This window comes from Hippocampus guttulatus, chromosome 14 (genome assembly GCF_054856545.1).
Source record: "Hippocampus guttulatus isolate MCC_2025c chromosome 14, RoL_Hgut_1.0, whole genome shotgun sequence".
NCBI lineage: Eukaryota > Metazoa > Chordata > Actinopteri > Syngnathiformes > Syngnathidae > Hippocampus > Hippocampus guttulatus.
In genome coordinates, this window is record NC_141274.1 from 5,041,442 (window position 1) to 5,055,607 (window position 14,166).

Consider the following 14,166-nt stretch of genomic DNA (forward strand, 5'->3'; position numbering starts at 1 on the left):
GTGGTGATTCAGTCATCTGATTGGTTGCCCTCTATGTCAATCAAGCAACGGGATTGATGATAGGCTGACATAGTACGTTCTGTGTATTAAGCACTGTTGTTTGAATGGCATCGCCATCGCCGAGTCGTTTTCGACGATTGTCGTGTGAAAGCCTGGGAGCTGCATTGAACCAGCCAAAGAGCCGCATGTGGCTCGCGAACTGCGGGTTGGCCACCCTTGACATAGGGAATGCTCTGAATTGTATCTAGATGTGCATGTGAGTGGTTGTTTGTTTATGCGTGCCCTCCAATTGGCTGGCAAGCCGTTCAAGGTGTATCTCGCCTACTGCCCGAAGACATCTGGGATCGGCTCCAGCATGCCCATGACCCTGGTGAGGATAAGTGGATTAGAAAATGGATGGATGGATGGATAGATATTACTGGCGGGCAAAAACACAAGATTTGGCCTATTTCTGAAAACAAAATTACAATCTATTTTTATAAGTCAAAAAAAAATCTGATCTTTATTCAATTTTGCTAATCCATCGCTTGTAGCGTCATGCAGCCTGAAAGACAACAGAATTATCAATCCACCCAGCTCCGGGCCATCCTCTCACTCAAGTTTGGATCTCGCAAACATGTCAGTCCGACATCATTACGAGCTTGTAAACATAAGACACGACTCTTAGGTCTCATCCCACAATGCAATGCGGTGCTGAGGCAAAGCGAGTGTGACCACAAGAATCTTTTGGAGCCACCGTGAAGCATCTAATTGAGCCGACTGCTGTTAATTTGCATCTTGCGCTGCGAGGGCACTTCATCATCATGCCGATGGCGTCCATGCATGTATCTGTGTTTAAGTGTGTTCTAATGATGCAGGAGAGTCTGCTTAACGACGCGTGAACGTGCGCGCGAGGGTTGCAGGCCGGCGTGAAGCCACTTTCATTTGAGAACACAATCTGTTCATGGCGAGATGGCATCGACGTCCGCTCAGTGGCGCACACCAGACAAAAGGACATTGTTTCCTGCCTCCCTGCTTCATCATAAATTTGCATTTGTGAGCCACAAGAGGTGTTGTTTGGTTGTCCTCAAAGTTTCCACAAAGGAACAAATTTTGTGTGACTGTCAGGCTTGAGGCGGAAACTTTTCAATTTCTGCATGTCACAGATTGGACAGATGAGATGCTTTAAAAAAAAAAAAAAAGTGAAATGCTCAAAGTGCTCCGGAAATTTATATTCAGTAAAATGGTTTCATTTGACAGTACATTGTCATAAAATGGACTTCGATATTTTTCATTAAAGGGGAAGTCGAGTCCAATATTTTCTATGCTGCCTCACTAGTCTTAACAGGATATACAGATTAATATTGTGGTTGTGGAATCTGAATTAAGCAGATGAATCCAACCGTTTTATCCATTTCAGGGGCGGGGGGGGGGCATTTTGCATTGCACTGCTACTTGCCGTCGACTGAAAATGACATCACAGTGCCTAAGGGCTTAGGTCAGGGGTGTCAAACTCATTTCACATTGTGGGGCACATACGGACTAGCTGTCAAGTGGGCCGAACCATTAACATTATAAAATACCTATGAATCACCAAAATATCATCTCTTTCCTTTGGTTTGGTCTCAAGAAGCATTGATTGGTGCTTTCATATCATTTGCTCCGTTGGGTCTATCTCGGTGACTGACTGAGACTGCTGTTTTCTTCCCCGATCAAAATAATGTTGTCTTCTACTGTGATCAAAACAGTGTGCCCCCTCGTGGATAATCCACAAATTGCATTTTATTTAAAATATTCATTCTGTGTCTTTAATACATTTTTTCCCCACTTTTACATTATCCCGTGGGCCGGATCGAACCTCCTTGGGGGCCGGTTCTGGCCCGCGGGCCGTATGTTTGACACCGCTGGCTTAGGTAATGGCTGCCATGGCTCGCCTGTTTTCTGGGAGTATTATGAAAAAATATATAATAATAATAATAATAATAATGATAAAACTAAATTCATTATCATGAGCTTACAGCTCTAAATGTAAAAGATGGTGAACAGTGAAAATAATGAAAGCATTATTTATTCATTCATTCATTTTCCGAACCGCTTTTATCCTCACTAGGATCGCGGGGGGTGCTGGAGCCTATCCCAGCCGTCTTCGGGCAGTAGGCGGGGGACACCCTGAACCAGTTGCCAGCCAATTGCAGGGCACACAGAAACGAACAACCATTCGCGCTCACACCCACACCTAGGGACAATTTGGAGTGTCCAATCAGCCTGCCATGCATGTTTTTGGAATGTGGGAGGAAACCGGAGGACCCGGAGAAAACCCACTCAAGCACGGGGAGAACATGCAAACTCCACACAGGGAGGCCGGAGCTGGAATTGAACCCGGTACCTCTGCACTGTGAAGTCGACGTGCTAACTACTCGACTACTGGGCCAGCATTATTTAATCAACATAAATATAACAGTGTGAATTACTAAATCCTGACCCCTCAGGAATAAAATATAAGCCTTCCAATAATAATAATAATAATAATAATAATACATTTTATTTATAAGCGCCTTTCAAGACACCCAAGGACACTTTACAATAACAAAAAACACAAAACAATACGGGTTGAGCAGCGGCAGCCAAAACGCGCCAGCGTTCACTCAACCCGAAGGTCAGAAAGAAACCACAGGGGAGGGAGAGAGGGAGAAAAAAACCCACGCTCGAACTACCCTCATTTTGAGGATAATTTGAGTGAGGCAAAAAAAAACTCCTGCACAAGCATATGACAGTTACAACAGGTCACAAGACATAAACAATGAAGACGGTGAATCAAGGGTATGTATGAGTGTCAACCTTACAATTTTTAAGTTATGGTTTATGAATCAAAGGATGACACCGTCAATTTGTTCATTTGGTCCGGTGGTTCCGCGGCTAGTAGTTAGCGGCTAAACCACTATCGTTTATGTTTTCAGGCTGTGCAAGCCGTTCTCATTTTCATGCTTTCCACACCAACACGTGATCAAATGATTCAATAGGATTGTTGTCTTGGCCTTTTTTATTTGAGGACATACCTTGCACAATTTACTCCATGTTACTTTGGGGGTGCCGCCACACACAAGCAACAGTAAGGAACTTCTATTGTCAAAATAGCTTGGCTAGCTATACAAAATAAATCAACATGGAAATAAATACAATTTTTAAAAAAAAAATCCTCTCCCTGTACGGCCTGGTACCAATCGGTGGCCAAGGACCAATGGTTGGAGACACCTGATATAGTGGCCAAGGTTTCATACAGATCGATATTGTTTTCCTCAAATAGACGTAAATGGTTTTCATGTAATGATACGGTGTCATACAATGGACATACTGTATAGGTTGTTCAAAAAATGGGCATGTCAGGTTTTTATGGGACGGTGACCATTAATTGCTGTAGGAAAACTGTTTTGAAATACAAAAAAACAAAAACCAGAATGTGTTCAACATCAGTAGTTTCACTTTAAACATGGCATTAATGAATGTTGGTTTATTTCTTGCTTCCATAATTGTAGGGACATGTTTCTCCATCACACAGCGATACATTCTGATTGCCTCTGATGTCTCGACTCCTCCTTGATGCATCCTTTTATGAGAGATGTGCCGTCGTTTGGCAGTAAAATGCAAATAAATAACATTCGCGTGACGCTACACATTTAAATGCCGGTTTGGACATTTACAATCTCCCTGCCTGCGATGAGAACACATTTTTCAGCGCAGAACAGGCATCTGCCTACCAGACAAGCATAATGAATATGTTAAATGTGGTTCATTCCACCAGCAGATGCCATTGCGGAGCATCTTTTTCTTGTGCTTGGCGAGTAGTGGAATCCCTTACAATCAACATCCTGATGAATTTGAGGATTGGGGCTATTCAAACAGCCACAGCTCCGAGAGCAAAAAAAAAAAACCTCCTTAATTCCACATTTCACACACAAATTCAACCCGTCAGAGAGGGGAAGGCAACAGCCAAGCCCAGTAACCCCGTTGGCAAATTAATCTTTCCCAAGATCAAATCTTATTGCTGTGAATATCCCCACGTTGAGGTGAAGCTATGCGGTATCATAACATTTTTTTTAAAAATCCTGTAAAATGGAAATGCTCCCGAGACATATATCAATTATTTCACAGTTTCATATTGCGCATTCGATTTTTGAGTCTTTTTTAAATAATGAGATAGTGACGACTGGTTCATATATAAAGCACGTGATTATAAAATGGACATACCGGTACATGATTTTTACATGCACGTGGACATGTGGTATTCATGTCAAAAGTGGAAATGCATGCTTCTCATAATGTGGACATACTGCACAGTGCATGTGACAGCGTATGCATAAAATGAACTTGGTTTTCAAAACATGTACATTCAAGGTTTCTCATGCCCCAATCGATTCACAAAAGGACTGCTCCGTTTGACCGAGAAGGAGTTTCGACTTTCATCCGAGTAGCCTTCATCAGTTCAGTTGCACGATCTGATGAATCCTTCTTGGATAAGAACCAAACAAATCTTCTAAGACAAACAGAGCAGTCCAGGAGAATAAATTCCAAAATGTTTAAACCCCCTCCCTCCACTACACCTCCCCCCACTTCCCACCATTGTAAAAAAGGTCATAATTGTGATTGTGTATGTGGTAGTGGGTTATTACGGCCCCTTGGTATTGATTTGTCAGCACTCCAGAGAGCAGAGCGAATGGAGGTGGTGTTATTACTCAGGCCAGAAATAATGCCAAAAAGCTGTTGTGAGATCTGAAATCCGCCTTCAAGCGATCGATGACGTCGCCCGTGATTGGCTGCAAGTTAAAGTTCATTTCACTGTGAAAAGAACATCAAGTAATGGGGGCACCAGTTTTTCCACGCACAGATCCAATGAAGTGGCCAGTTAACCCGCCGCCGTCTGGAGACTTGAGTTGACTTTTGCTTAGCTCGTGTCCTCCAAGTGCAGGCCGTCCAATCACAGTGCCGAACACTGGTGTGATGTAGTAACACAGATAAAAGCACGCGCGAGATGAAGCTTTGCGGTCGTGTGCAGGGGTCAATTTGACCCGGGCCATAAAAGGACATTAGACAATTTAAAGATTTTTTTTTTTTAAGGTGATATTTTTTCACCAAGTTTTACAACTTTAACATGGGTCAGTTTGACCCACTACGTAGTATAAATCTTTTTTTTTGTTTGTTTTTTTAAAACATTTTTCACTTGAGTTTTTAACTGTAAAGTTGACCTGGTACTGAACAAAAGCATCCATTTCAACAAATATTTATCCTTGTATATTATTTCTGGTTTTGCAAGCTTTAAACTTTACAGTGGTTCAATTTAACATGCTATATTAGCAGTAAAATGTTTCAAATGTTTTTCGAAATGTTTTGAACTAACGGGTCAATTTGACCCACTGTACAGTTTAACAGCAGGCATCAATTTCAAGAAATATTTATTCTAATGGTAAATCTTATTAATATTGCATTTTACACGTTTAAATGAGTCAATATGACCCTATACATAGAAGATTAGGCAATCATTAAAAAAAATGTAGCCTAAAAAAAGGTGTGGGGGGGGGGTTCCCCAAAAAATGTTTAAAACACAAAAACTTAACAATATGACCTGATTCATAACCTGTGGTTTAATATTGCTCAATTGAAAAAAAACCTGTCAAATGTTATTATTTGAGTATTTTTTGTTCCTATTTCTAATGGAAAAAAATTACCAATGAGTTGAAAACAAGTGCAATTGATGGCTCATCAAATTGCAACTCTTCAGATATGATCATTAATAATTGCCGATGATTTTCTTTGCCTTTGGGATTTTCTGGACTTTATTACCACCGCATCGGCTTCTCATTTCCTGTCCCACGCAGTCAAATCATCTCATCATCTTTCTTTGGTGCCGCTTTCCTCCTCGCCTCAAATAATACCATTGAAAAAGTGCGGCGGCCATTCCGAGTGAATAAGTCATGAACGTTAACAAGCGGCCGTGGAAATTGCAATAAAAACACCCCCTAAGCCCTCCCTCTCTTCTCTTTTTTTTTTTTTCCCAACGGAATTATTTCAAGGTTCACGCGCCTTGTTAATTTTCCGCCGATGTGTTTTTTTTTGCTCGACTGACTGCGGTGATGCGGAAGTAATTACTGGCGTATGCAATTTACAACAACATGGAATGAAATTAGCTATTTCAAAGCCTCCATTAAATAAAAAAAAAGGGAGCAAATTGTCTCACAGTAATTCCACATTAATCCAATGGTGGGATTCAAAAGTTTTGTGACAAATTGACTTTTTATGGTGGTGTATGAGGTGGTGGCGAATTCCATCCCTGGAACATGACAAAGTGTTGAGTCCCCAGCCCCATCCTGGGCCTACGAAAAATACTACCCCCTCATAGCATGGTCTTCTTTTGAGCCCCCCAATTATACCTTATGAGCAAAATTTCGGCAATTTGTGTGTTTAGACAAAAGGAAATTCATTGTCTGCCATAGGTAGAGGGACCCGGGAAGGCGATTCTACCGATCAGTTGATGCAGAATCCTGAAAGCAAAAACCTCACTTTGCTCATTGCCACTAAGATGAGTCTCTAAGCAGGAGAGGAGAAACGACAGTAAAACAGACCAAAATCCATATGTCAGGGGAAGAGGTTAGTTTTACACACGGTGTTTTAACCATATGTCGTGAAATACGTCTTAAGTCAAGATTTACAAAATTCTCCAGAGTTTTCCAATCATCCACTGACATTGTTCGTTGCCCATGCGCTAGGAATCTATAAAAGACCATGCATGATGGGAACTATTGTCGAAATGTAGTTCAGGGTAATTTTGAGGGCCAGAAGCAGACCAAGCTAGGAAGGTAGTACTTCCCAGAGGTCCAGAAACTGCAGATTTGAACATACTTAACTGGAACAGTTTTGTCACAGGAACTAGAAGTATCAACAACTGATGGCTTCTAGAGTCTCAGGTAGAAAGGCTTCTTAAGTCAAGTGCTATAACTTTACCAGCTATGACATTGTTGCCCTTTTGTCTCTGTTCTTGCCTTTTCACTGCAAGCTTTTGAATTACTGTACCATTTTGTGTCTGAAGCACAGTCCTCCAAAAGTACCTGGTTCCAGGGAAAATGCCTGGTTTCAATTGTTTGAATGCTATACTGCTATTAGCCGATGATGAGGCAGATGTATTTATTTTTTTAAATTACAAATTGTCAAAACAAAATTCCGCAAGCAGCAGTGGAGAAAGAGCAAATGGCCCAGAAAATGTTTGGCTTCAAGTTAACTGTATGTGCGTGAGACACATGCAGAAAATGATGAACAAGCAGAGTCGATCTTGTAAATGATGCCAGCAGCTGCTCGGAGAGCTTTTTAAAACCGAGGAAACTGTGACAATTTATCATCTTTTTTACTAGCCGACTACATTGGATTCGTTTGCAGTGTGGACATTTTCAGCAAATTGAGTACTGCTGAAAAAGGAACGTTAGATGCCCTGTCAATGTTTAATATTGTATAGGACAGCAACAACTGGATTGGCATTTGTTATTTTATTTGTTTTATTTTTAAATCTTTGTTTTGTATAGCTTTTAAGCAACTGGCTCTAGCTATTTTCTAAATTATTTTAATTCTTGCATTTTTTTCCCAATGATAAAAGTATCTGTTTTAATCTATTTATCTATGTTCTTTTTGATTATTTTTCTTATTCTTATTATTTTCTGTATTTTCGTAATTACTTTAAAACGAATAATGGGGGAGCCAATGATGAGAGTTACTGTACTGCATTTAAATGTAATTCAGTTAGATCAATAAATATAAGCAATACCATTAAAATAAATACGTATACCCAGTACATTTGGAATGATCAATCAAAATCATTTCGAATTTAATATTCCGTATTTTCGCCCTCATTTTTAGGACACTGGATGATGGAATTTCCTTATTCATATTCTGTCATACCATCATCGTTATTGGTATTTATGCTACATATAAAGGAGTTTCATTCTTATAGTACACCTGCAGCATGCTTTATATTAGGAGACGAATGTCAGTCGAGACACATGCAGCACAAATAAGAAGAGCGCATGCGTGCACACGTGATGTGCTGTACAGGAAGTAAATAAAGCGTCTTCCCGCGTCGTCGCGCGCTTTCGAAACGCGGCCTAAATGCAATTATTTAACAAAATGGACGAGCTTTATCTGGATAACATCGACGAGTACGTCAACGACCACGACAAGATCGTAAGAACGATGTTGTGTTGCTTGCTGTCACGTTCCTATTTTGTATTGTTGCAACGTTTCAACTAATTACGCTTCGGCGCGTAGCAGACAAATGTCCACTGACAAAACTGACAAAATTAAAGTAAATCTCGATAGAATGCCGTTCACATGGCGAGTAACCCACGTTGCTCAATATCATATTGCTTTACAGAATATGTGGTTTATTTCGGCTTCGATTTCATCTCTGGAAACACATTAAAACCCGTAGAAAATGACACTGAACGTTGACTGTGTGTATTGTAGCAGACGAATGCATGAATGAATAAAGCGTCGATTTAAAACAAAGCCGCAGAGTGCTGTTCACAAATGTCCTGAAGTTCAACGTTTTATTGTTTTTGGGGAATCTAACTCGGCGTTGGCTTTATCTCTGAAAAGACGTTGAATGGGTATAAAATGTCACGAAATGCCAACAATGCATCAGTTTGTAACTGATGTTTTGCAAGATAGAATTACTTTAAATGGAATAAACTAGGCTCAAAATGTTGTTTTTTAAACGTCCCTTCAATGGCAACAAGACTCGTTGCGGTATTTCCATGTTTGGTATTGTTTAATAACAATAATGCTTTTTTACTGATGAACAGGTCACCTATAAATGGCTGAGTCTCACTCTTGGAGTCCATGTCAACACAGCTAAACAGTGAGTCTTTTCCCCTCCCTTTAACCATAAAATGACATGGAAAAAAAACCCCAAAAGCAATAATTGATTTTATTTTTCTCTACCCAGAATGCTCTATCACTACCTGGACCACAAGAGGAAGGAGAGTTCAGCTCAGCTCCATGCAACTTACTTCGTTTCGGGAAAGTGTGTGGACAATGGTCACACGGTGCGCTCAAACAACCCAAATCCTATGTGTTGTTTTATTTTAGTTTTTTTAACGATTTCTGATTATTTACTCAAGTATTGTTTCTTTACCAGAGTCATAAGGCGTCAGTGGTGCGTGAGGAACAGCTGGAAGGTGTGCCATTTCATCTACGTTTTCGGAATCTTGTAGATAAAAATGTGCACTCATTGTTTTTTTTTGTTTCGTTTGTTTGTTTTCGCAGAATTCAAGTCCAAGATGAGTTTGATCGTAAGCGTGCACGTTTACAGCGTCCAGAAAGCTCTGCTGAGGGACAGCGGACCGCTCTATGCTGTCGACTACGACGCCGTCAAAGACAACCTCCTCAGCTGCAGCAAGTAAGTCGATCTCAATAGCTCACTTTGCAGGGTCGCTAAAGACTCTTTTTAATGGGAATACAAATTAGAATTTGCAAGAATAAATCAGGATCCTTTTAAATCTAGGTCAAAATATTAAATTTTACACCTTATCTGATACACTCCCCTGTTGAAATGCCACAATTAGTGACATTTTCTTCGGGTATCGCAGGCAAAGAAAGACAGTTTTATTGATTTAGCACATTTCATACGCAAGGCAACTTATCCTCACCAGAAACGTGGGCGTCCTGTAGCTTTTCCCAGCTGTCTTCAGGCAGTAGGCGGCATACACTTGCTGCCAGACAACCGCAGGACACACATGGACGAACAACCATTTGTGCTCAATTATGCGTGTTCAGTTAACCTATCATTGATATTTTTGGAATGTGGAAGGATAAAACCCATGCATGCATAGGGAGAACATGCAAACTCCACCTTGGAAGGCTGGAGCTGGATTCCAACTCATGACCGCTGCACTGTTAGGCAAACATGCTCACCAGTCTCCCACAACGCCACAATAAACGGAGTTCCTCTCACAAAAGATGATTCTTGTAGAGCTAAACTTTTTTTTAACTTCCTTTTTTGTCTTGAATGCCACTATTTTTTACCCTTTAAACTGAAAAAAAAAAATCACTTGCATGTGTGATGAGTTTGTGTTGTGTTTATCCACAGGTATAGCGCCATACGGTGCTCCAGTGCCGTTCCCATGTCCTCGGTGGAACGCAACGCTCAGCAAGCTCCGCCTCCTCCTGTTCTCGAGCCTCAACAGAGCAAGAAGCCTTCCGCTAATGGAGACACCACTTCCAAAGCCAGGCCGGCCAAAAGCATCATGGGAATGTTCGCTGGTAAAGCTGCGGTCGCTAAGAGCCAAGATGGTGGCAAAGAGGTGAAGTCAGAGCCTCAGGAAGCAGCAGCTGAGGTTTGTCCCCCAGTAAACATTTATAAAGCAGTGAAATACGTGGAATTGAATCTTCATGCAAACGTACCTTTGTGGCTGGACCAATTCCTTCTGCACTGAAGCATTCCAGCTATGCAGTTTGAACAAAGCAAGTTTACTCAACTGTAGCTTACCTAACTATTTCGCTTGCTATTGCCTTTAAAAAAACATCCAGACTTTCAGTCGTCATCTTGACATAATGCCGCGCGGCTTTTGCCCATCCCACTTACCAGGCAGTTCAAGAGATTTAATAAGATTTGTTCAGAGGCAAATTTTCATTTGGTTAATGATGTGTGAAAATAACAGATGACATCAGGACAAACCAATAGTCTTGATTTGTGGGGGAGGGGGGATATGGAACTGACCATATATGGACATACGGGGGTTCACCCCCACAAGCTCCCCGCACAACAGCGGCAGATTTTACATTTGAAAAATTACGTGGCGCCCCACCAAACAAAAATGTGACAAAAACTAGATATACCGATCTTGTCCCAATTTGCTCACAAATGGACTTGCTTCTTGAATGTGTAATGGCTCATTCTGTGTATGTATGTGTATTCTGTCTAGAGCAACATGTGGCTCCAGTAGTTAATTATGGGCCTTCCACCATCTAGTGGAAGGATGTTTATTTGCGCTGCCTGTCACTATATATCACTGGCATTGATAGATGAACAAAGATATACTGTTTTTTGTAAATACCTAATTTTCAATCCCTTATTTGGCAAGTCTGTTATATATCTTATTTATTTATTTTTAGGTGGATGTCCCCAAAGGAAAAGCATCGGCAAAGTCCAATCACATGATGAACTTCTTTGGCAATCAAAGCATGAGTAAGTGAACATTGAATAACGTTCAAATAAAATAATTAAAAAAAGAAGAAGAAGAAGCTCAAATTTAGAAGACTGTTTTGTGTACCACACATTTAAACAGATGTGAAATAGGTGTAAAAGGAAAAGTAAATTCTCCTATTTCAGAGAAACAAGAGAAACCTGTGAAGGAGGAGGAAGAAGTAGCAGTGGAGTCCTCGTTGGCGGAACCACGACAGCTTGAAAAAGTGAAAGTAGAAAAGGTCACTACAGAACCGTCAAAGTACAACAAGAAAGACTCAAGAAGGTTTGTGACAGTGTACAATGACCGGACAATTAATTAGGTACACACGGGTTATGCGATCCAATACAAAATTTTGCCAAATTATGTTCTACTTTTGAGGTTCCGTCATTTTGTTCAAACACTGAACAGAGCCAGATTAGGATGTGACAGTGCGGCAAATTTACCGGGTAACCACCCCCATGCTCTTTATCTGATCATGAATTTGAAGCTAGCGTTTTGTGAGGCTCCAGAGTCACTTTCAAGCAATGGCTTAGATTGTTATGCTTGGCGGGGAGTATTATTGTCTGCTGTCTGCTGCATGGGCCACAACACAGAGCTGCACACTAAAGAGTAATTTTTTAGTTGGAGATCAAGTGCTGCATTCACCAAGGAAAATGCTGTTACTGTTCCTGGTTTATGTGTGCTCGCTTTCAAGACTTCAGAAGGATTAATAATCATGAGATTGTGTACCGAGTAAAAAGATTCCCATAGTGTTTTAAATATTACGGCCATGATCTCTTGCAGCCTATTAAGTTTTTTCGTCTTCTTCATCCTGAAGCAAAACCAAACGTCTTCAGAGTTCGGACAGTGAGGAGGACAAAATGGAGAGGAAGAAACGGCGAAGGATCAAGAAGCCTGTGCCAGACAGCAGCGAAGACGAAGATGGTAAAAAAAATAGTTTTACCGTTCTGCTTGATTGGGCCGAACTGTTCCATTGGAGTCTTGTAGGTGGCCGTCATGGGCATAACAATAAATGGATGCCAAATGCAACCTATAGCCAAGTTTTCTACTCGACTTGTTTGGTTCGTGCTCCAACATTGGCCTGAAGTAAGTTAGCTGTAACACCTAAGCGTATGCATGTAACAAATAAATGTAATTTAATACAAATTTATGAAAACTTGAAAATTAAATATATAAATATTTTTATAACGATTCAACAAATAGTGTTTATTATTATTATTCTATTTTATTTTATTATTATATACAGTATATATTTTTTACTCGCTGATGTTGGACATGGTTGTATAAATTCTGACACAAAATGGGATTTATATCCACAACAAATTGCATGTGTCCATCTGGTCAAATTGTAACTGCGTACCACCAAGGTGATATATAAATGTATCTTTTTATCTTTTCTGTATGATCAAAATCCATAAATATCCCAGTAAAAATAAGAAATGTCTGCAGTCATTCCAGATTCACCGCCACCAGCTGCTGTGAGAGAAACCTCACCACCTCCCACCATGGAACCCGCTTCACGTGTAAATATGACAATAACGTTTATGCTTCACTTGTAAATAATTCAGATAATGAAAAAAAATGTTTCTTTCATTACAGCCGGGACTTTCTGAGACGACTAAAATACGCAAGCGCAGACGTGTCCTGAAATCTCGAACCTTCGTGGATGAAGAAGGTTGCATTGGTAAGCAAATTACAAATGTCAACTTCCTCCACGGTTTATATTTCTGATTCTCTTGTGTGGTTGCAGTGACGGAGAAAGGCTATGAGAGCGAGTCGTACTCGGAAGACGAAAGCACCGCCAAGCAAGCGGCGACAAAAAATCAGGCCAAAACCAAAACGTCGGCAAGCAACGAGAAGAAGAGTCACAAGAAAACGACAGAGAACAAAGCGACGAAACAAGCTTCCATTATGGGATTTTTCCAGAAGAAGTGATGGACAAAAACCACAGACATGTACAAACACACACTCACACACTCATTCTCCTTAAACTTACGGTGCTGTCATATAATAAACACTCATGGAAAAATGTTTGTATTGTATTGATTGTCAGTGGCATTTTTTTAGGTGCCTTTACACTAATGGATCAGCTCCAAATTAAATATGATTGAATGTTGCTGCGAACATCAAAGCCGATTCCATTCAAATTGAATATAAAGACCCTGACTATTATGTATGGTTGTGTTTGCAAGTTGGGATCTGACACACAAGCACCAGCAACATTCGACACACCCTTGAGGCAAGAGCACAAATGAGCCTGGTCGAACTGGTCTTTCCCAAGAAGAAAATGATCTCTTGGGGCGTGGTTTAAAAAAAAAAAAAAAAGATCGAGGCCTCCCTTGCTATGTCGCCTGGTGATTTTTTTGGCTGTGGCTCCTAAAGACAGCTGAGTCACAGTGCATGGGAAATATCCTCTTTGCTCTACACAATAGCACCAGTATTCCTGCTATTTCACTTCCTTCTTTCAATTTATTTAAAAATAGAAATAATGTTCTGACATTTTAGTAATCTGGGGTACATTTATATCTCGTATCATGTATTCATCAACTACATTCGGGTTAAGATTAATCTTCCAGTCTGCCTATGCAAATAAGTCCTAAGTATGTATAGTGAATAAAAAGGGGGTTATGTCAATATAATAGAAATGATTAGAAAATATATATTTTTTAATGACCTGAAAACTAAATGGACTGGCTGAATTTATGAATAATAAAATTCACTCATGATATTGTCTTGACACTATTTAGTTTGCCTTTGTAAAGTAGTCTTGTCAATTTCAAGGGGACATCAATCCCCAAATGTTCTTGAGAATATGTTTTATGCGCCTTCACTAGTCTAAACAATGCATTTTGTGTTTGTGGTACAGCATATGCGTTACACAGCAAAATCGACCTGTTTTTAGCCAACTCTGGGGGTGGCCATTTCTTCACTTTCAGTCAACAGTAAGTGGCAAATTGTGCCA

General features: G+C 40.3%; 1 protein-coding gene across 1 annotated transcript; it reads left to right on the forward strand.

Moving 5' to 3' along the window:
• The first annotated feature begins 8,051 nt into the window (after window positions 1-8,051).
• On the forward strand, window positions 8,052-13,233 carry pold3 (polymerase (DNA-directed), delta 3, accessory subunit). Its single transcript, XM_086129195.1, has 12 exons — window positions 8,052-8,199; window positions 8,820-8,875; window positions 8,963-9,062; window positions 9,155-9,194; window positions 9,283-9,415; window positions 10,106-10,352; window positions 11,131-11,203; window positions 11,348-11,486; window positions 12,022-12,128; window positions 12,654-12,727; window positions 12,804-12,888; window positions 12,955-13,233. The coding sequence occupies exons 1-12, from the start codon at window positions 8,125-8,127 to the stop codon at window positions 13,137-13,139; spliced, it is 1,314 nt and encodes a 437-aa protein (XP_085985321.1). The 5' UTR covers window positions 8,052-8,124; the 3' UTR covers window positions 13,140-13,233.
• Window positions 13,234-14,166: the final 933 nt, after the last annotated feature.

Coding starts and splice junctions, on each gene's coding strand:
- pold3 (XM_086129195.1), top strand. CDS start 8,125: ATGCAATTATTTAACAAAATGGACGAGCTTTATCTGGATAACATCGAC. Junction 8,876..8,962: donor CATGTCAACACAGCTAAACA/GTGAGTCTTTTC, acceptor TTCTCTACCCAG/AATGCTCTATCACTACCTGG. Junction 12,889..12,954: donor GGATGAAGAAGGTTGCATTG/GTAAGCAAATTA, acceptor GTGTGGTTGCAG/TGACGGAGAAAGGCTATGAG.